Here is an 18741-nt window from a genome sequence, read left to right on the forward strand (position 1 = left end):
TGTGCATTATTCTACGAATATGTTTATTCGATTTTACCAGCTTTACAAACCACTCTGTGGATGCAAAGAAACTCATAATTTTTAAAAGAGTTTGTGGATTCTCGCAGAGGTGATGTTTACTGATCACGCTACAATTCTGACTTCCGATATGAAAGACAATTAAATTGAATCAGCTAAGACGACTATATATAAAATATGTAGACTATCTCTTTTCATCCTATAAGCATACTGTGGCATACATATGTTTATACCTTCTTTAATATTTAAATCTATTTTTAGGAACATAATTAATAGTTATCCCACAGCATAACCATTCCCTCGTTTTAAGTACGTTTCTATGCTCATGAAGAGGTAGGGCTTAAGTGTCGCCATTCAGCACAAAATGCGCCCTACGTTGTATAAGGTAAGGAGTAATCATTGCGACCAATCGAATTGCCGCCCAGTGAACTTGTATGAATTTTCATTGCTGTAGGGAAATTTGCGCCGACGATCTATATACGTGCGGCTTGAACACATTCATACACATGAAATACAAGTATATGTTAATAAGCAAAGATACCAAAGGTAAAAAACTATAGATCAATACTATTGTAGTTCGTAAAGCTATTGAGTTTTGAAATTACGCAACTATTAAAAACTATTTTAGATCTTTCTTTTAACGTGGTTTGAAGCTAAGTTATTACAAACTGTAGTCCTTATTTAAAGCATTATGTTCTTTTTTTTGTACCGGTACCTTTCTTCTAAACCATTTCCATCCATTAAATGGTATGCCGTTTTTAATGGAAGTGAAATGAACAAACTTTCAATTGTATTTCGGACAAGTATGGGAACTCTTTTTCCAGATCAGATTACTGACAGCTCTCTGTAGTTACTATTAAACCGAATTCATCCTGGGTAGAATTTATTAGATGAAGTGGTTGTGATTAGTCAGCTGAGGAACGTTAACACGTGTTATCGGTTCTCGGTAGGCATATTGTATTTCTGTCATGAAAAAACTTTCCAGATCAAGTACTCTCAAGATGCCATTTACATATAGGATTATAGGAGATGATGAAAGGTCTATCGTCCATCACGTCACCTAAAAATATTTCAAGTGGGTGTCAGCATTAAAACCGAAGTCCTAAGCACTCCTTTCGTCATCGAAAGAATTGGTGAATGAAAGTTTCTTTTATGTTCCAATTTGGGATTTGGATTACTCACCATTTACTTTCGAGCAAATAACCGGCTTTGGACATACTTAGACTTAAATGCTTTTTTGTTTTAAATCTCAGCGGAGTACTTTAAGAGCTTGTAGACCAAACCAACTAAAATAATAAGCATTTTATGTGTTTTTTCTTCTTTGGTCTATTCCTTCCTCTTACCTAAGCTTTTATAACTGTAGCTGAGCTACCAACCACTTTTATTTAATATATGTAACCTCATATCTGTATATGGTCCTGAGATTCTTTGTCGAAATTTTTGTGGATATAAATTTTGAAACATATTTTTGAGTTTTAAAACCATTTTCGACGAAGTCCAACCAGTGTCTCCCTGCGACTGTGACCATCTTTATTGTTGCAGTGAAAACAAGCAGGATCAGAAGTTCAGACTTACAAAATTCCACTTTCGATTCTGCTACCCAGCATTCCGCAGTGTAAGATTCGACGACGTTACACTGTACGTACTTATTGCTGTTGTTGCTTTGATGGTGGATTGCGACCATGCCCTGCAGCACGGAAAATGCATCAAAATAATGAGCATGGAATGTGCATTTAAAGCATGTCGGTACCTGTCTGTGATTCTATACGCCCTCCCACCCTGCAGCCAAGGTTGTGCGCAATCAGATGAAATAAAGAAGCGTCTCGGTAGCAAATGAGGGCGACATGACGACGATCAATAGGGCGATTGATAGCTGAAGCGACAGTAGTGCTCCCAGCATTTAAGTTGGCCGAGCGATCGAAAGGCGGCTGTGCAGCAAATTATGGCAGCAAATTTGTTTAAAAAAAAAAACAAAAAAATATTATAAAAATATAAAGACAAAAATGAAAATGGCTCGTTTCCATTCTGCTCGAATTTATCGAAACGTCAAACAGCTGGCGTAATTTTGCTACAGCAATGGATTTCGTTGGTGATGTTGTTGCTTTTGTTGTTAGCCATACACATGTAGATTAGTCGCTTTATAACACGCACATGCCACATACAAACATACATAGTTACGTATGTAACGTAGCGCATTGAACGTGTCCGTCAGTTGATTTGCATATTTTGTTGTATGCAAAGTATCAGCAGCACAAGAACAACAAGAATTATTACAACAAAGCTTGCAATTGCTTGGTTTAATGTAAAAATGCAATAAAATCTCAGCTACAGCTGAAGCGCCCCATAATTTTCTCGCTGCCACAGTCTCACGAGATCGATGTATTTTTTGATGTTCGAGAGATCGCTGCTTGGAGATTGGTTACAGGCGAGTTCTTGTAAATTGGAGCAAAGCAAAGCAGAAAGTGTATAAAATTACGCTTACAGGGCATATACCATAATATATTTCTACGGACATATGTACGAGGTATGTTTGATAAGTCTGCGGCTCGTTTGGTCATCACGAAATATCATTTGTCGAAACTTCAGTTCGACTACTCGCTTTATGGAATCTCAAGCGAACCACTTAATGTGTTTGCATGTTGTAGATTAACAATCTCGTAAGAATAGTTAGAAGCAAAATAACTTCAGGAGCTCGAGATAGCTTCAGCTTTGACATGAACTCCTCGTTAAGACCATCGACCATCGTGATGATACATTTGAAGAATCTTCAAATATCTTATGGTCAAAAGTTGGCCATGGCTGCCGGCAATGCCCAACAATTCAGAGAACATTGGAAACATTGGTAGTCGATGCGCCAAGTTTCAACGAAAAAGCTCGGTAGTCGATTCACCTGAAAGTTAAAAAAATTTACGAGATAAAGATTAGGTGGTCAAGCATAGTTTTTAAGTCATTAAAAATTATTAAATTAAAAATCTCAAATTAATACTACTACTTCAGCAAATTGTCCAAATTGAATCCTTAAGTCTATTTCATGTATCCAAACCTTAAAAAGTGGAATGGTTGTAAAATATTTTATTCAAATTCCTTCTTTTTTTTTTGGTTTGTATAATATCAAATCTTATACTCAACATTTTAAAAGTACATAGTAAATAAAATTTGCAGTTAGTAAGGAAATGTCTTTATTTAACTTTGCAGCTCACCAACAACTTTAGACTTCTTCTAACGCGCTTTCTGTCGTTGTCGTCAAAATAGCATCTACATTATTCTCACCACCGCCGCATTCAGCATGTCACATCAGACCGCACGTCGCGCACAAGCGCCTACAAGTCTCGAGTGCCCGCTAGCATCATTGGGACGCAACAGTAGCACCATCATTGATTCGCTGACGGGACATCATCAACCGCCATATCATCATCCACTCAGTTCCAGTCCACTCGATCCGCAGGTCTATCAAATGTCACGCAAATCGCCGGACCTCAGCATCGATGCAGACGATATCATCTACACACCATCGGCTTCGCAACAAGGTGATACCGTAGATGGACTGCTCAATGAATTGGTTAATATTGAAGAAGATGCGGAAACCGCTGCAGCAGCCGCATCGGCTCTGAATGCCACCGCGCAACGTAATCACACGCTACCAGAAATGTATCAGCTACCGCACAGCGGCTCACATGGCGGAGGGTCAACAGCCGGACGTATAACCAGACATCAGGGTGGACGTTGCAGCGTGCCGACGGTATCAAGTGCGGTCAATGGTGGTAGCACACGAAATATGCAATACTTTTTGGAGAAGAAAATGGACGCGCTCTATTTGGGCAATGCGATACGCGCGCTTCCCTTAGGTTCGGAGGCAAATCATTTTCAGAATGAACGCTATTTTCTGGAGGACGGACTGCGTAATATATGCAATTACAATAATGCCCCCGAACGACTAGCGGGTGAGTTTGGGCAACGGTACTATATAATTTGTTGAAATTTATTTTAATTGCATTTATTTTCATGTCAGACGCACACTACTTACGCCACCATACCTCCAGTCCCAGCGAAACAAGCGGTTCCGATCGTTACCTGCTAAATCGTACCGGTTCACCGACGGATGCATTCAGTTCGTCCAATCATTTGGAAAATTTTGCCAACACCAGCAACAACACCACATCATCCAACCTTGCGCTGGATCAACGTTTCCATCATACCAAAGTGAAAAGCCTCTCCGACGGTCTCTGCAACATCGGACGCTTCTCACCTAGTCTAGATCAAGGTTATGCCACGCTTGTTTCGCCCTCGCCAACGGGTCATCATCCGAACACAATTACAACACATAGCATCGTACACCACCCACCGCCGTCGACAACCACTTTAACGGCAGTGACACGCACACGACACGACAATGTCGCGCCACCACCATGGAATAAGAAGACCTTCCGTTCGGGACCACTCTTCGATCGGCTACCCGACGATGTGGTTTTAAAGATTTTCAACTGGTTCGACAGTTGCGAATTGTGTATTTTGGCGCGTGTGTGTCGACGTTTCGATCAACTCGCCTGGCGACCAGTGCTATGGAAGGTGATCTCACTGAAAGGTGAACACCTCAATGGCGATAAGACGCTAAAAATGATTTTCCGACAGTTGTGCGGTCAAACCTGTAACGGCTCGTGTCCGGAAGTAGAGCGCGTAATGCTCGCCGAGGGCTGTCGAATATCCGATAAAGGTTTGCAGTTATTAACGCGACGTTGCCCGGAATTGACACATCTACAGCTGCAAACATGCATGCAGGTGTCCAATCAAGCGCTTATGGAGGTACTTACGAAATGTACAAATTTGCAGCATCTCGATGTGACGGGTAAGTAACCTGGTATACCCTTCCAACAATAAAGCTGTACTAAAACTAGAAAGTAACGTTTTATATATGCTTCATATCTTATATCTTCTAGGCTGCAGCCAGGTGGTCAGCATCAGCACGCATCCAAACCTGGAACAACCACGACGTCTACTGCTGCAATATTTAGATCTTACAGATTGCGTTGTTTTAGACGACGTCGGACTTAAAATCGTTGTGAAAAACTGTCCACAACTGGTATATCTATACCTTAGACGCTGTATAAAAATCACAGGTAAGTATTACTAAAGCGCATGCAGCTGTTTTAACTATATATCTATACAAATGTATACTAAATTAATATGCTTCCAGATGCCGGATTAAAATTCGTTCCAAGTTTTTGTATCGCTCTTAAAGAGCTCAGCATATCCGATTGTGTGAACATTACCGATTTCGGTCTCTATGAGCTCGCCAAACTTGGCGCTGTTTTACGATACCTCTCCGTGGCGAAGTGTGATCGCGTCTCCGATGCTGGGCTCAAAGTGATCGCGCGTCGCTGCTATAAGCTGCGCTATCTGAATGCGCGCGGCTGTGAAGCGGTTAGCGACGATTCCATCACGGTATTGGCGCATTCCTGTCCGCGTCTGCGCGCACTTGACATAGGCAAGTGCGATGTAAGCGATGCAGGTTTGCGCGCACTCGCCGAAAGCTGTCCGAATCTGAAGAAGCTCAGTTTACGCAATTGTGATATGATAACGGATCGCGGCGTGCAATGTATTGCTTACTACTGTCGTGGCCTGCAACAACTAAATATACAGGATTGCCAGATATCGATAGAGGGCTATCGGGCGGTGAAGAAGTACTGTAAACGCTGCGTTATAGAACACACAAATCCAGGGTTCTGTTGATTAGTTAAGTGTTAGATGTAGTCGTGCGCGGAGCTATATTAATTTTTCGTAAAGTGTGTGAATCACACAATGTTAAATAGAGGCAGTATAATGAATTTTTTTTATGTGCATTTAGTTTTGTTGAATTTAAAGAAATTACGTCGGAAAATTAAATGTAATCTAAGCTGCGATTTGTTAGAAAAATAGAAAAGAAGATTTTGTTTAGAATTTACTATTCTCCCTCTAACTTGAAACTGAAAATACTCTGCATTTAAAACTATTCTCTAATGTAAACGGAGTTTGCATGAAAAGGTACATAGCTGTTGTTTTAATATTTAAGAGGCACTTACAATTTCGATAAATCTTATACTACACACATATGCAACGTTATAACTATATAATACATTATTTTCGTTTAGACCATCTCATTCTTTTAGCAATACACTACTTTGCAACGCCAGAGCAGCTTAAAACTAAATAAAGCCGTTTCAAGATTTGCGAAACTTTATGTAATTCTGTCAAACTTGCCAGTTTACGGAAAACAATGCCTAGCAAATATTTCTGTTTTTTTTATTTTAATTTTTTTCTTTTTAATTCTCTAGAAACAATGTGTGTATAATGTGTACGTGTTGTTTCAAACGTTGTACAAACGCGATTTCATCTTCATTTACTTATATATAATATTTATAAAAAATATTTTAACGAACTTGTAAATACATTAGATACATATAAATTATGAAAGTAAATTAAACTGTCGTTAATTATAAAAACATACAATTGGTAAAACAAAAATTATTTAGCATAATTGACAGTTGGTTTTTGTTTATGTAAATTTTTAATTTTTATTGAAATACAAATAAATTAATATGGATGTACACAGGTTGGTTGAAAAGTTTCTGTGCTTGAAATTAAAAAAATGCTGTTTTTGGTACGACATCTATTTGTTATTCAATATAATCTCCCTTAGCTTCAATACACTTATTATGATACTCCACTAATTGTATGCCATCCTAATAATTACTTTCCGAAAGCTTTGCAAAATACCCATCTACGGCTGTAATAGCTTTTTCATTCGACGAAAAACGCTTTTCACGAAGGAGTTGTTTCAGGTTTCTGAAGACGTAGGAGTCGGTGGAAGGCAAATCTGATGAATGCGGTGGATGCTCAAGCAATTCGTACTTCAATTCGTTGAAGTTTGCCATTGTTAAAACACCTTTGAGAGCAGATGCATTGTCTTGATAAAAAAATATTTTTTGTGCTGCTAACCAGGACTTTTCTCCCGAATTTTTTCTTCCAGCTGATCCAAAAGGGTGCAATAATATTCAGAGTTGATTGTTTTACCAGAGAATGTAGATAATATATTTTACATTCTCTGGTTTAAGCTTTCTACAGATAACTAATCAAAAAATTCCTTTTGCATCCCAAATAACTACCGATTTGAAATTATGATACAATATTCTTAAAATATTATGCATTAATTTAATACAAAAAAAATTAAAACCTAAGTAATTGTTTTCAGGGAGGCGTATACTAAAAACAATTAGTTATGGGGTTCAGTGCAGTCAGTGACATGAAAAATATCTTATTTATAAGTAGTTTTGTTTTTGCTTTTTGGCTAGTTAGACTTGACAGAATTTTGAAATAAAATAATAATTTTTAAAATTCTGACTACCCATAACTGCTTTTAGCATCATAGGCAAAATGTATTCAAATTTCGAAAGAATTAGAATTTTTTATCACTCTGTTGTCAATAGTAGTGCTGCCAAGTTGATTATGACAGTTGTCAAAAACATCTGTTAAACCACTACGAATTTTAGGTTAGGAACGATTGTGTAATGTCAAATTGTAAACAAGCAGTTTTCGCATTACCCACAATAGTTTCACATTCATAGACTTTATCATAAGTGTACATTACCGATATTTGCAAAACGAAGTAAATTTAAGAATGGCGAAATATTTGGCGCAGATCATTATGCTTGGCGGGCAAGCTATTGGTCGTGCATTTGCGAAAGCGTTGAAGCAAGAAATAGCGGCATCACAGGAGGCTGCCCGGCGCGGCGGTGGTGGACAGCAGGGAGAAAAACGTGCAGAAGCTAATGCGCGAACTGGTAAATTAAATGTTAATTATATTAATACAAACATTTTAATTAATTTCGCCATTTACATCGGTGTACAGGCATGACATTGGAAGAGGCCAAACAAATATTGAATGTGGACGATTTAAAGGATCTTGAGAAAGTTATTAAAAACTATGAACACTTGTTTGCGGTGAATGAAAAAGCGAAAGGTGGTTCCTTTTATATACAGTCAAAAGTTTTCCGTGCAAAGGAACGTATTGATCATGAACTCAAACAACAAATGGATGCGGCACGGTCGAAACAAAGTGAAACGTGATGAGATGCAATGCCATTGTGATGAAAATAATTAGCAAATGCGCATAATTATTTGATATCTATAAATAGGTTAATTTTTCTAGAATTATTTTAACGTAAGCGATAAACGAAAATCTATGAAATTGCGAAGAAAAAAAAAAAACAAAACCGATTAACGTAAACACACATCGTAACCAAAGGCAGGAGATCGATAAGCTTTTCATGTTTGTATAGCGATCAAAAGCATTGTAAATAGTAGCTTAGAGACAAAATCAAATGAATTTATTTTAAGATACGTAGCTGGGAACTCTCAAGTTCCTTTGTACAGTTGCTCGATTCATTAATGATTATATTATATAAATAAACTCTTGCTTAGGGGCAAAGGCTTTAAACTGCAGACATGTCTTGCATAAACAAATATATGAACTTGCTGTTTAAATGTGTTTATCTTATATATTAACTTACTTGTTTATAAATAAATAAACAAATTGTTATGAATAATACATGCAGTTTAAATTATTTTGTAAACTTTTTTCTGGAACAATAAATTTATATAAACGCTAACTTCGAATGCACCGAAGTTAGAATACCCTTCACATATAATATAAGAAAGTTTCCTTACAAGATTGCATTTCGATCGGTCAGTTTGTATGGCAGCTAAAAGCTGTAATGTTCCGATCTGAACAATTTCTGTGGAGATTGTAGAGTTGCATTGGGCTGTAATCTATGCAAAATTTCGTAAACATATCTTTTCAAATGAAAAAGTTTTCCATAAGCGAACTGGATTTTGATCGTTGAATTTGCTTGGCAGAGAGTTGCTATATTTGTCTGATATCGGCGGTTCCAACAAATGAGCAGCTTTTTGGAGAGAAAAGAACGTGTGAAAAATTTCAAATAGATATCTCAAAAATAGACGGAAGTGGCTAAATCGTCATATTTTTGATGATTTTCTTGTTTTTGTTTTTTATCCTCAATTGCATATATTGTAAAAGTGTTATCCCAAGCTATTTATTGATATACGTTTTTTAAATTTATCGATCCCGATATCACATCCTCAAAATCGTATTAGACGGAATGCAACACTGTAAGTGCGCACAAAGAACGAATAACGGAAATGATAACAAAATAGAATTGGTTAAAACAAATGTTAAACAACCAATTGTGCTAATATACATATGTATGTATGTATATCAGAAAATTCAGTAATTTGTTTTTTTAATAACGATTAAAAAAAGTTTATTGCATTGAAACACATCTGAATGGTGCGTGTATTTACGAAAACGTCAAAACTCAGAGGAAATTCCAGCACAAAGTACACGTACAATGTTTCATTGCCACCCACAGTGGGTGTAAGAGCTAGAACAGATTTCCACTTACAGACTTTATCGTTCTGCATGAATAGATGCGCAGACATTCCAACGTGAGTAACATTTTCATTGCAGCGAAACTCAGTATAACGAACTAATAATGCTTTTTAGCAATTGTAATTCCTTTGCAGTGACAGTTTTCAGAGGACCTTCGCCGAAGTTGGAAGCAATAATTGAAAAGTCTCTAAAGTCAGTTTTTTCTCAAATAGAGCTCCATACTGAGCCAGAAGTCAGCATTGTAAAGCAGTGGCCAAAGGCATACATAACATTACAGTTCAGCAATCCTATATACTATAGTGCGCGTATCTTGAACGTACTTGCATGCAAAATCGATTAGAGTGTGGAATTTTATAAAACATGCGTCTTCATTGACACATATTAAGTAATAATCGCGGGTTTTTAGGTGTAACATATATAATATTTTACGTACCTATTTCATTTCAGAAAAGCAAACAGTTCGTATATTTAAAAATTCGAAATTTATTGATTTACAATTGGTCATTGACAAAAAAGAAACACACAGTTAAATAATTGCTTATTTTACCTTCATACATTTTCTTAAAAAAAAAAGAATTGTAATATTGAAACTAAAGGGTATTAGTGAAATTAAACACAAATATAAATATCTTAACATTGAAAAGTTCATATTGGCAGAAAGAAAGTAAAAAAAAAATCGAAAAAAGCAGAAAAAAAATCTGCAAAGTAGTCAACAGCCGCAGCAATCGTACAAGTCAGTGTTCGTTTGAAAAGAACTCGTAAGAACGTGAGAGATTCGTGAGAATTTTTTCTCCACGCGAACAATCAACCCCTGTTTTCTTATTCGGGGCATACCTATTGTACATTCCACAAAACCGTTGTGACGCGCATTTAAAAATCACCACCCACTAACAAACCAACAAGCACACATCTGCACCATATTCTTGGTTTGGTTAGTGTGCTCATTATTCTGCTCTTCCACGCACTAGTTACTACCTTAAGCCCATAATCGGCACGCCGTCTACAAGTCTACTTTTGCCTACATACATAAAAACCACGAGTTACTTGAAGTCGAAACACTCCCACCAATACACACGTATCGATTGATATAGAAAAGTGCCAGCAAGTGCATCGTTGTCAAATATAATTTACGTGAAGAGAAATTCGTTGAAGATAGAAGCAAGAAAACCGTTAGTGGTCGAATATGTTCTCTGGTCTAACAAATCAATTCACTTCATTGGTGGGCGCCGTCAAGGGCGGTCAAGCCGATGAAGACGTGCCTGCACCTACTCAAGATGCTGTTGCCGCTCCAGAAGTATCCGCTGCTACAGCAGCACCAACACCAGCTGTTGGCGCCGAACAAGCAGCGAATGCAGCTGGCGTCATTGGGGAGCAGCCTGTTGAAGGTGAAGAGGGCGCTAAAAGGTAAGTACTTTAAAGAAGAAAAAGGAAACGCAAACGCTAAAATACAAATGGAAGTTTATATTCAGCAGATGTGTTAACTTTGCTAACTGTTTATTTGATTGCTTTTGTTGGTTATTGATGAACCCAAAAGTGATTTAATCATATGGGAGTCTATTTAAAATAGTTTAAAAAAAGTTTTTTGGCATACTATATACATATACATACTACTATATACATATGGCATACTTGAAGTGATAATGCGCTATTTTCAACCCTGATGAATAGTGAAAATCGGTTTCAACGCATTCGAAATGCTAATCAGTTTACAATTTAATGACTTTTACACGTTGTTGTAAGTATATAACTAAAGGAATTCCAAATTATAGCAACAATAATTTGACCTACATAACATTGTTGTAATACTTATGCCACTTAAAAATGTATTACTCCCTTACCATACATAACCTTGCAATTATGCAGTTAATCCAATAGCAACATACAAAGTCACTTTTTTTTTATATAAACAAAAGTTATAAGCAAAACTTTCTTTTAGTTAGATTCATTCGAATAAAGAAGAATTAATTATATTTCCAACCTCGTGACTAACGCGGCGCTCACCAAAGCGTTTATACAGCTGCCAAACCCAAAATCTGCATAGTTGCCCATTTTAATCGCTACAACAGCGAGAGTAATGCGTAAAATTGGAGTGGAGATGTGTAGATACTCACATATATGGAGGTCACATGTGAGTATCGCCATCCCCTTTTAACTGTTATTCTGTGTTATCAATGGAAATACGTAACAGCGAAAATTATAATGAAACATTTTGTTCCATTTGTAATTTTACAATTTTCAAGAGAAGGGCATTGTGTTACACATTATTCTTATCAGCAAATAACAGATTCAAGCACTTAAAACCGACAATAATGGGCGGACATAATCGTAAAAGCAAATTGTAAGTTGGTATTTTCGCTCAATGAAAACGTGGTACTCATTTGTACGTTTGTTTTAAGACCAAGTGGCAGAGCGCTCAATTACTTATTCCTAATACTTATTAATAATTATCTAAAACAAGAAAAAACACCTGCACAAATACAAAATTTCATACGAGAACTTGATTTTGATCATTCGGTTTGTAGGGCAGCTATATGCTATATTGGTACGATCTGAACAAGTTCTTAGGATATTGTACCGTTGCCGTAGGCAATAATCGATGCCAAATTTTGTGAAAATACCTCGTGAAATAAAAAAAGTTTTATATACAAGGACATAACTTTGATCGTTCAGTTTGTATGACAAATATATTATATGATACAGTGGTCCGATATCCGCGTTTTTAGCAAACGAGCAGTTTATTGGGGGGAAAAAGACGTGTGCAAAATTTCAGGTCGATACTGATCATTTTTATATATAATTTTTATAGAGTCTCTCAGTATTACAAACTTCGTGGCAAACATTCCTGTTTAGGGTATAAAAAATGTTATAAATCTCGAAGGAAGGTTATTATTATTTTTCACTTTTATGTTGTTGTTGTTGTTATAGCGGTAGAATTCTGCCGAGTTGACATTCCTGGGGCGGACAAAAATCCGGGTCCGTTCCGGTTACGTAGACCCGACTGTCGTCGGAACGGATTTTCCACTCTCATAATTATTTGCTGTTCATATCACACTTTCAATAGCTTTTTATATTCCTCTTCTATCCATAACGGTATTTTTAAATTTTGCATCACTTAATGTTGCTGACTGAATACCAAGTATGCAAATAAGCAACCAAATTGGTCTCCAAGCGACCTGTAAATAATTTCCTCAAGTTTCCGGCAAGTTCACATGTATGTACAATACATATGTACAACCATTTACAGCTTTGATTTAAACCCCTTATTTTAAAATTTTTTATTGTTGCTTTAATTTATTGCCTTTTCTTGCATTTCGATTTCATTTTCATGGTCTTCACGGCTATTTGAACTTACCATTCTCAGTCTTTATATGTGTTTTTAGCTTGTTTGTATGTGTATATATGTACCTGCTAATTTATCATGATAACTTTATGCGCTAGCATGGCATGTTAAATTGACCTTGTCTATTGTTTTTTTTTTTTTGTAAACAGTTATTTGCCTAGTTGTGGTTGTTGTACTTGTACAAGAATTTATTTAATGCTAAAAATAATGTATTATTACTTTTGACATTTAGCACAATTTGTTGAACACTTAAGTTGCTTTGAATATTTATTTTTGAATTCCTCCTTATTATGTAGGTTAAAGTAGTAAATATGTAACATATGTTTCAATATTTATTGATTCTAGTTAGTATTTAAATCTGTGTAAAAATTCAAATAAGCTGGTTAAATTATGACGAATACGCTTTTTTCTTTTACTGCTTATGCATTGAAAGAAGTATTAGCACCGACTGCTCTCTCTAAAATATAAATAATAAAATATATCTAATATTATAGGGCACATTTAGCATGAATTTTTGAAAAAAAACATATTTTTATTTTATTTTTTGCATATTTCGATGGTCTATACTTTAAAAATAATACACAATACTAAAATTTTAAATCGATATCTCAAATATCTTTAGAGTTACAGGCTTCTAAAGTATAGCCGCTCAGTTCAATCAGGTCTATAATTTTATCTTTAAACGCGTTTTTCTCAAAATCAAATTTTTCAAATTTGCTTGAGTGATTACTCAGAGACAAATGTTAGACTCACTATCAAATTTCAATCACTAATAAAGTTTTCTGCATGTTGTATATATAATTATCCATACAATGGCCAAACAGTTTGTTGATCAGGTCAAAAATCGAATTTGACGGATCAAAAGCAACCAAATTTTTGTGTAAAATTTAACTTATTTTACACCGCCATTTTGTAAATTTTTCCTTTTTTCGAGTTAAGTTTGCCACGAAGTTTGTAACACCCAGAGGGAACATCGAAGACCCTATCAATTTATTTTTTATTATATATAGGTGATCATATGCCTCTATATACGCGAATTAGTCTTTCAGTTTTTGAGAAATCGATCTGCAATTTTTCACACGTAATTTTCTCCCCAAGAAGCTGCTCATTTGTCGGAACTGCCACTACAATATATAGCATATAGGTGCCATACACATTGAACGATCAGAATCAAGTTCTTGTAAGGAAAACTATTGCATTAGACAAAATATTTTCACGAAATTTTGCATGAATTATTATACAGAGCAGTGCTACAAAATATGCAGAAATGTTTCAGATCGGATGACTATAGCATATAGCTGCTATACAAATTATTTATATTTACTGCAAATATATATACGACATGGCGTATGAGTAACCTCATTGAACTATCTTTAAGGATGATATGAGAAAATTTCCTATGAGCCCAATTGGATTTAAAATTATATGTAAAATTGTTGTTGAATATTTGAACTATAATTGTGAACTAATAGAAAATAATTATAAAAATAAAATCACAATAGATTTAAATAAAATTTAGACCATTCAAAAATTAATTTAACTCGGTTAATTTTTTAAACTAATATTTACATATGAAAACAAAATGTTGTTAAACTAGGAATGAATTATTCAGAAGAGATAAAATGTTAATCACACTAATAAAATATATTTTCCTATTTATATCTGGTAGTTTGCATTCACACTAAAATATACACAACTGTTAAGTAAAGCAATTATTATGCATACATATAGGTAAACTAACATCTCCCTAGGCAGCATTTATAAGTGATTTATACAAGTATGTGTTTATTTGCACTTGTTTCGTGCCACTTCCTTATTGTGCGAATAATTTACTGATTACTGTGGCGCAAATGGGTTCAACATTTCTAACATCTACACCACTTGACGCACTTATAGACTTAACTGCTCTATTCGGTGTTGGTTTGACTATCTATATGGTAATTGTCAAATATTCGTAGCTCACAACAACAATAGCACAGCGCAACTCGTATAACACACTTATCACATTATTGAACTGTATTGACTGTATTCAATATTTAATTGCTGACAACATTCTATGTTTAATTGTATGCCAAAAAGAGGCAGCTACTAATAATTATCAAGTGCTCTAGCCGCACACATATATACATATATATTGTATATGTACATTCACACATATAATTGCGCTCGACATTCAAGGGTTGTCAAGTTACCTGCTCAACTGCAGGGGCAATAAATTTGGTGTACCTTGGATTTCTGCAAATTATTTGCGATCTGTAATTATTTGTGTGATATATCGACGGCATACATGTACGCTGTCAATACAGGAAACGGCTATTTATATCAATGCGTGTGTGTTAAACTCACTTCTCAATTGTTATTTATTTTATTTTGGCACTTACTTCTTTCACATGTTTGCCTTTTATTGTTTTTTGGTATCGGTTATCAATAAAAAATTTTATAGCGGCAGAGTGACTTCATAAAATAATAAAAATGTGGTTTTTCTAGATTAGGTGATTTTTATATCCTTAACAGGGGTTATTAAGTTTGCCACGTAGTTTGTGACACCCATAAGCAAACGTCACACACATCATTTTCTCCATAAGAAGCTGCTCGATTGTCGAAACCGCCGATATGGCACAACTATAGCATATAACAGTCATACAAACTAAACGATTTAAATCAAACTCTTATTTGGATATATTTTTTATTTAACAAGATATCCTTACGAAATTTGGCATAGATTATCCAAGACATCGCTACAATCTCCGGACAAATTGTTAAGATCGGACAACCATAGCATATAGCTGCCGTACAAACTGAACGATAAAAATCAAGTTCATGTATGGAAAACTTCTTTATTTGAGGAGAAATCGTCACAAAATTTAGTATGAATTATTTTCCAAGGCCACAGTGAAATATCCGAAGAAATTGTTCAGATCGTACCAATATAGCATATAGCTGCCGTACAAACTAAACGATCAGAAATCGTTTTTACAAGATATCTTCACAAAATTTAGCATAAGTTATTAGGCAAAGCATCGCTACTGATAATAAATCTACAACTAAAAATAGTTTTTGCTGTTTTCTAAATTGAGGTCGCACAATCTCAGATCACAATTGTAATCAGATACTTACAATAAAATATAAGTAATTATTGTATTGTATTTGAAAGCTCAATATTTAAGTAAAATACTGCCAAAGTTATGATTTGTTATTTAACAAAATTAAAGTAAAATTCATACGAAAATGTATTTGTAAAACGTTTTTTTAGTACGAAAACATTTTTTTTTGCATTTAAAACCTATTTGTCTTTTTCCAAATCGTAAGGAATTGGCCAGTTGCGAATTAAATTCAAAGTTTCCTTAGCACCGATATATTTTCTTGAAATAACAGAGTTTGTAAAAATCGGGACCAAACATCTCTATTCCTTTCAATTCTTTTACGTTGCTTTTACGATTCTTTCTTCTATAATATTTTTTCAATTTTCCCTGTGCGTCGCAGAGCATATAACACGCCTCTTTATCAACTTGACTGTTATTGACTTTTTCATATCTTTAATCCTCCTACTAAACAATTTGTCCCAACTCAAACTGATTTTTTTTTATATCTTGCTGTTGTTGTTTTTTCACATTATTTTTTCCTCGCACATGTTCAGCTCCGAATACATATTTATAAAGCATATCAAATGGCACAGGCCTCGCGGGTTCACCCACGCGCAAGCTAAATAATAGTAAATGGGCAATATGCATGCGGTTTCGGAGTGTGTCTGCCAACTTGCATGACAATAAGCGTTGCGAACTATTTTGCAATGAGTACTTTTCGCGCTCCATGCGCTCGCATACCATATGCATGCATGCACGACATACAAAGGCATTCAATATTGTTGAGTCATAGCTTTTGCGTAATTTTTCCCTTTTCATTTCATTTTCTCTGTTGTTTCGCTTTGTTTGTTCCATTTAAATCGGTATGTATTGCATAAATAGCATAAATATATGGTTGGTATGCGTAGACTTACAAACATACATTTGCATACTTTTCAGCGCCCCGAACAAAATGGTATTAAAACAGCGTGACTAAAAAGACGCTTTGCCGTCAAAGTGGCTGCGATGGTCTTGTGTAAAGTCACGCTCTCTCTGCCGCTCTAGCGCCTTTGTCTTTTATCATCCCTTTATCCATTTTCTTCATTTTCCTTTTCTACTTCCATAACCTGAAGAAACCGCAAAAGTGAAGCATCTACTCAGCCGTTACCACTTGACGATGAGTAGCGCCAGCAGCGTGCTTAAAATGTATACACTTATGTGGAGGCACCTTACGAATGTAAGGTGTTGGAAAGTAGCTGCGCTGATGGCTTGATTTGGGGTTGTTGGCACCCATTGGGGAGGTATTGTGTGTGTTGTTTTTTTTTGTTTTCAGAAAATAACAAAGTTGTACTAATTTGCTCTGCAAGAGCTAAAGCTTCTCACTACAATTTTTTTATATGGTATATTAATCAGTAGAGTTTAATGGTACATATCTACTTACACTAGTAGTGCTACCAAAAACTCGACTCTCCATTCATTTCATTTGCTCTTCGTTGCGTCGTTGCTATAACAACATATTTTGCTCAAGTTTTATATATATAAAAATTGTACCCGTTGCAAAAATCAGTAAAACTGCACTCTCTTCTTTGCTTACGTACTCTCTCCTATTACTCTCTTTTTGATTTTTTACTACTTATTATATACTTTTCGTTTTCATAGTTCACGTTTGTGTCGTTTTTCGATCGATATACTCGAGTTGTAGGCTGCAAACTGTGCAGTCTAGTTTTAGGCGCTATTTTCAATTCAATTCTTAATGCATGCACACTCTCATGCTCTCTCACTTAATATCTCTCTCTCTCTCATTATCATGTAACTGTTCTCATTTTTATTTTGCACTTGACTCAGTTGATTTCTGCACAACTAGCACATGTGATTTGTTTCGTAAACTTTTTTGATTTTTTTTTGCACGCTAGCACATTTAATTCGAGTCTATTGCATTTTTCTATTTTTGCTACATTCCTGGAATTGAGCACATTTTTATGCTAAAAAAAGCTTGGTAATAGCAATATTCGAAAGAAATTAAAGTTTTTCAAAATTTGTATTTTTCATAAAATGTTTAACTTTTCTGTACTTGAAAAACATATGTTGATGCCTAAAAGTATGCTACAATAATTATTGAATATTTATTTTTCCGTCTGGTTTTCATAATTTCAATGTTTGAATCTTTTGTTATCTGACAATATTTTGTGACACAAATATTAAAAATAATACATAATTAATGAAATTAATAATATTAAAGTAAAATATATATTTGTATATTATTAATATGTGCCTTCGCTGCTGTTCAAAAACGCACAAGTGCCTTAAAGTATGCAACAATTAGCAATAAAAAAATTCTCATTAATTTATTTTACTGTTTTCACATAAAAAGCAAATTAAAATCAATGAACAAAGCGCTTAAAAGCATGCCACGTTTATGTATCAGTTCAGTTTAGAAATTTATCAAATTCATATATATTTTGAATTTGTAGAGCTCTGGCGGCCCTTTGACCTACCAAAAATGACCTACTACCTCCTGCGGTAAAAATAGCATAGTCATGAAAATAAGAGTGCTTTCATTGAACTCTTTAGTGCGAAAACAACACTTTTGAGGCGAAATTATTTCCCCCCCCCCTTTACCGCATACATACCTACATACATATGCTGCCCATATAATGTGTTCTTAACGACTTGCACTTTTTGCACGCGACCTTCTTTTCCGTTGCAAACGCTTGCACATGAATTTATTTATGTATATCGGAAAGTTTCGTGCTGCTACACACCACAAACGTAACCGAAATTATCCTTTGCATTTTCACGTCTTGCTTTTACCTATTTTTTCCTGTTTTTTCTCCACAAATGTGTGAATGGCATTTGTTTTGGACCGTCAAGGACTTGAT

At 35.2% G+C, this 18741-nt stretch overlaps 3 protein-coding genes and 1 long non-coding RNA gene across 29 annotated transcripts in view; 3 read left to right on the plus strand and 1 right to left on the minus strand.

The window, feature by feature from the left end:
• The window catches only part of Fbxl7 (F-box and leucine-rich repeat protein 7), a 249608-nt gene extending 243755 nt beyond the window's left edge, over nucleotides 1-5853 (plus strand). For all 12 annotated transcript variants that reach the window (XM_070109140.1, XM_070109146.1, XM_070109148.1 and 9 more), the window contains 4 exons: nucleotides 3214-3959; nucleotides 4028-4861; nucleotides 4953-5132; nucleotides 5210-5853. In XM_070109140.1, coding sequence (XP_069965241.1) covers nucleotides 3305-3959; nucleotides 4028-4861; nucleotides 4953-5132; nucleotides 5210-5745 — 2205 coding nt within the window. In that variant the 5' untranslated portion in view covers nucleotides 3214-3304 and the 3' untranslated portion in view covers nucleotides 5746-5853. The remainder of the gene's footprint in view (nucleotides 1-3213; nucleotides 3960-4027; nucleotides 4862-4952; nucleotides 5133-5209) is intronic.
• A 1689-nt stretch (nucleotides 5854-7542) lies between these two features.
• On the plus strand, nucleotides 7543-8599 carry blp (mitochondrial import inner membrane translocase subunit Tim16). The gene is made up of 2 exons (XM_014245127.3): nucleotides 7543-7832; nucleotides 7901-8599. The coding sequence occupies exons 1-2, from the start codon at nucleotides 7670-7672 to the stop codon at nucleotides 8116-8118; spliced, it is 381 nt and encodes a 126-aa protein (XP_014100602.1). The 5' UTR covers nucleotides 7543-7669; the 3' UTR covers nucleotides 8119-8599.
• LOC118682918 (uncharacterized) lies at nucleotides 8378-9980 on the minus strand. Its single transcript, XR_004978693.1, has 2 exons — nucleotides 9894-9980; nucleotides 8378-8954 (listed from the first exon to the last, which is right to left on the minus strand). It is a non-coding gene; the product is annotated as an uncharacterized lncRNA (long non-coding RNA).
• Nucleotides 9981-10643: 663 nt separating this feature from the next.
• Sap47 (Synapse-associated protein 47kD) overlaps nucleotides 10644-18741 on the plus strand; it is a 68714-nt gene continuing 60616 nt past the window's right edge. For all 15 annotated transcript variants that reach the window (XR_011396256.1, XM_070109163.1, XM_070109182.1 and 12 more), the window contains exon 1: nucleotides 10644-10864. Coding sequence is in view for 14 of the 15 variants with exons in the window: in XM_070109163.1 (XP_069965264.1) it covers nucleotides 10644-10864 (221 nt within the window). In the remaining variant the exon portion in view is untranslated. The remainder of the gene's footprint in view (nucleotides 10865-18741) is intronic.

The sequence above is a fragment of the Bactrocera oleae genome, chromosome 2 (assembly GCF_042242935.1).
Source record: "Bactrocera oleae isolate idBacOlea1 chromosome 2, idBacOlea1, whole genome shotgun sequence".
Lineage (NCBI taxonomy): Eukaryota > Metazoa > Arthropoda > Insecta > Diptera > Tephritidae > Bactrocera > Bactrocera oleae.

Bases quoted from the DNA above. Each gene is read 5' to 3' on its own strand.
- blp (XM_014245127.3), top strand. From the start codon at position 7,670: ATGGCGAAATATTTGGCGCAGATCATTATGCTTGGCGGGCAAGCTATT. The intron at 7,833-7,900 runs GTAAATTAAATG...ATCGGTGTACAG, and splicing joins AGAAGCTAATGCGCGAACTG to GCATGACATTGGAAGAGGCC.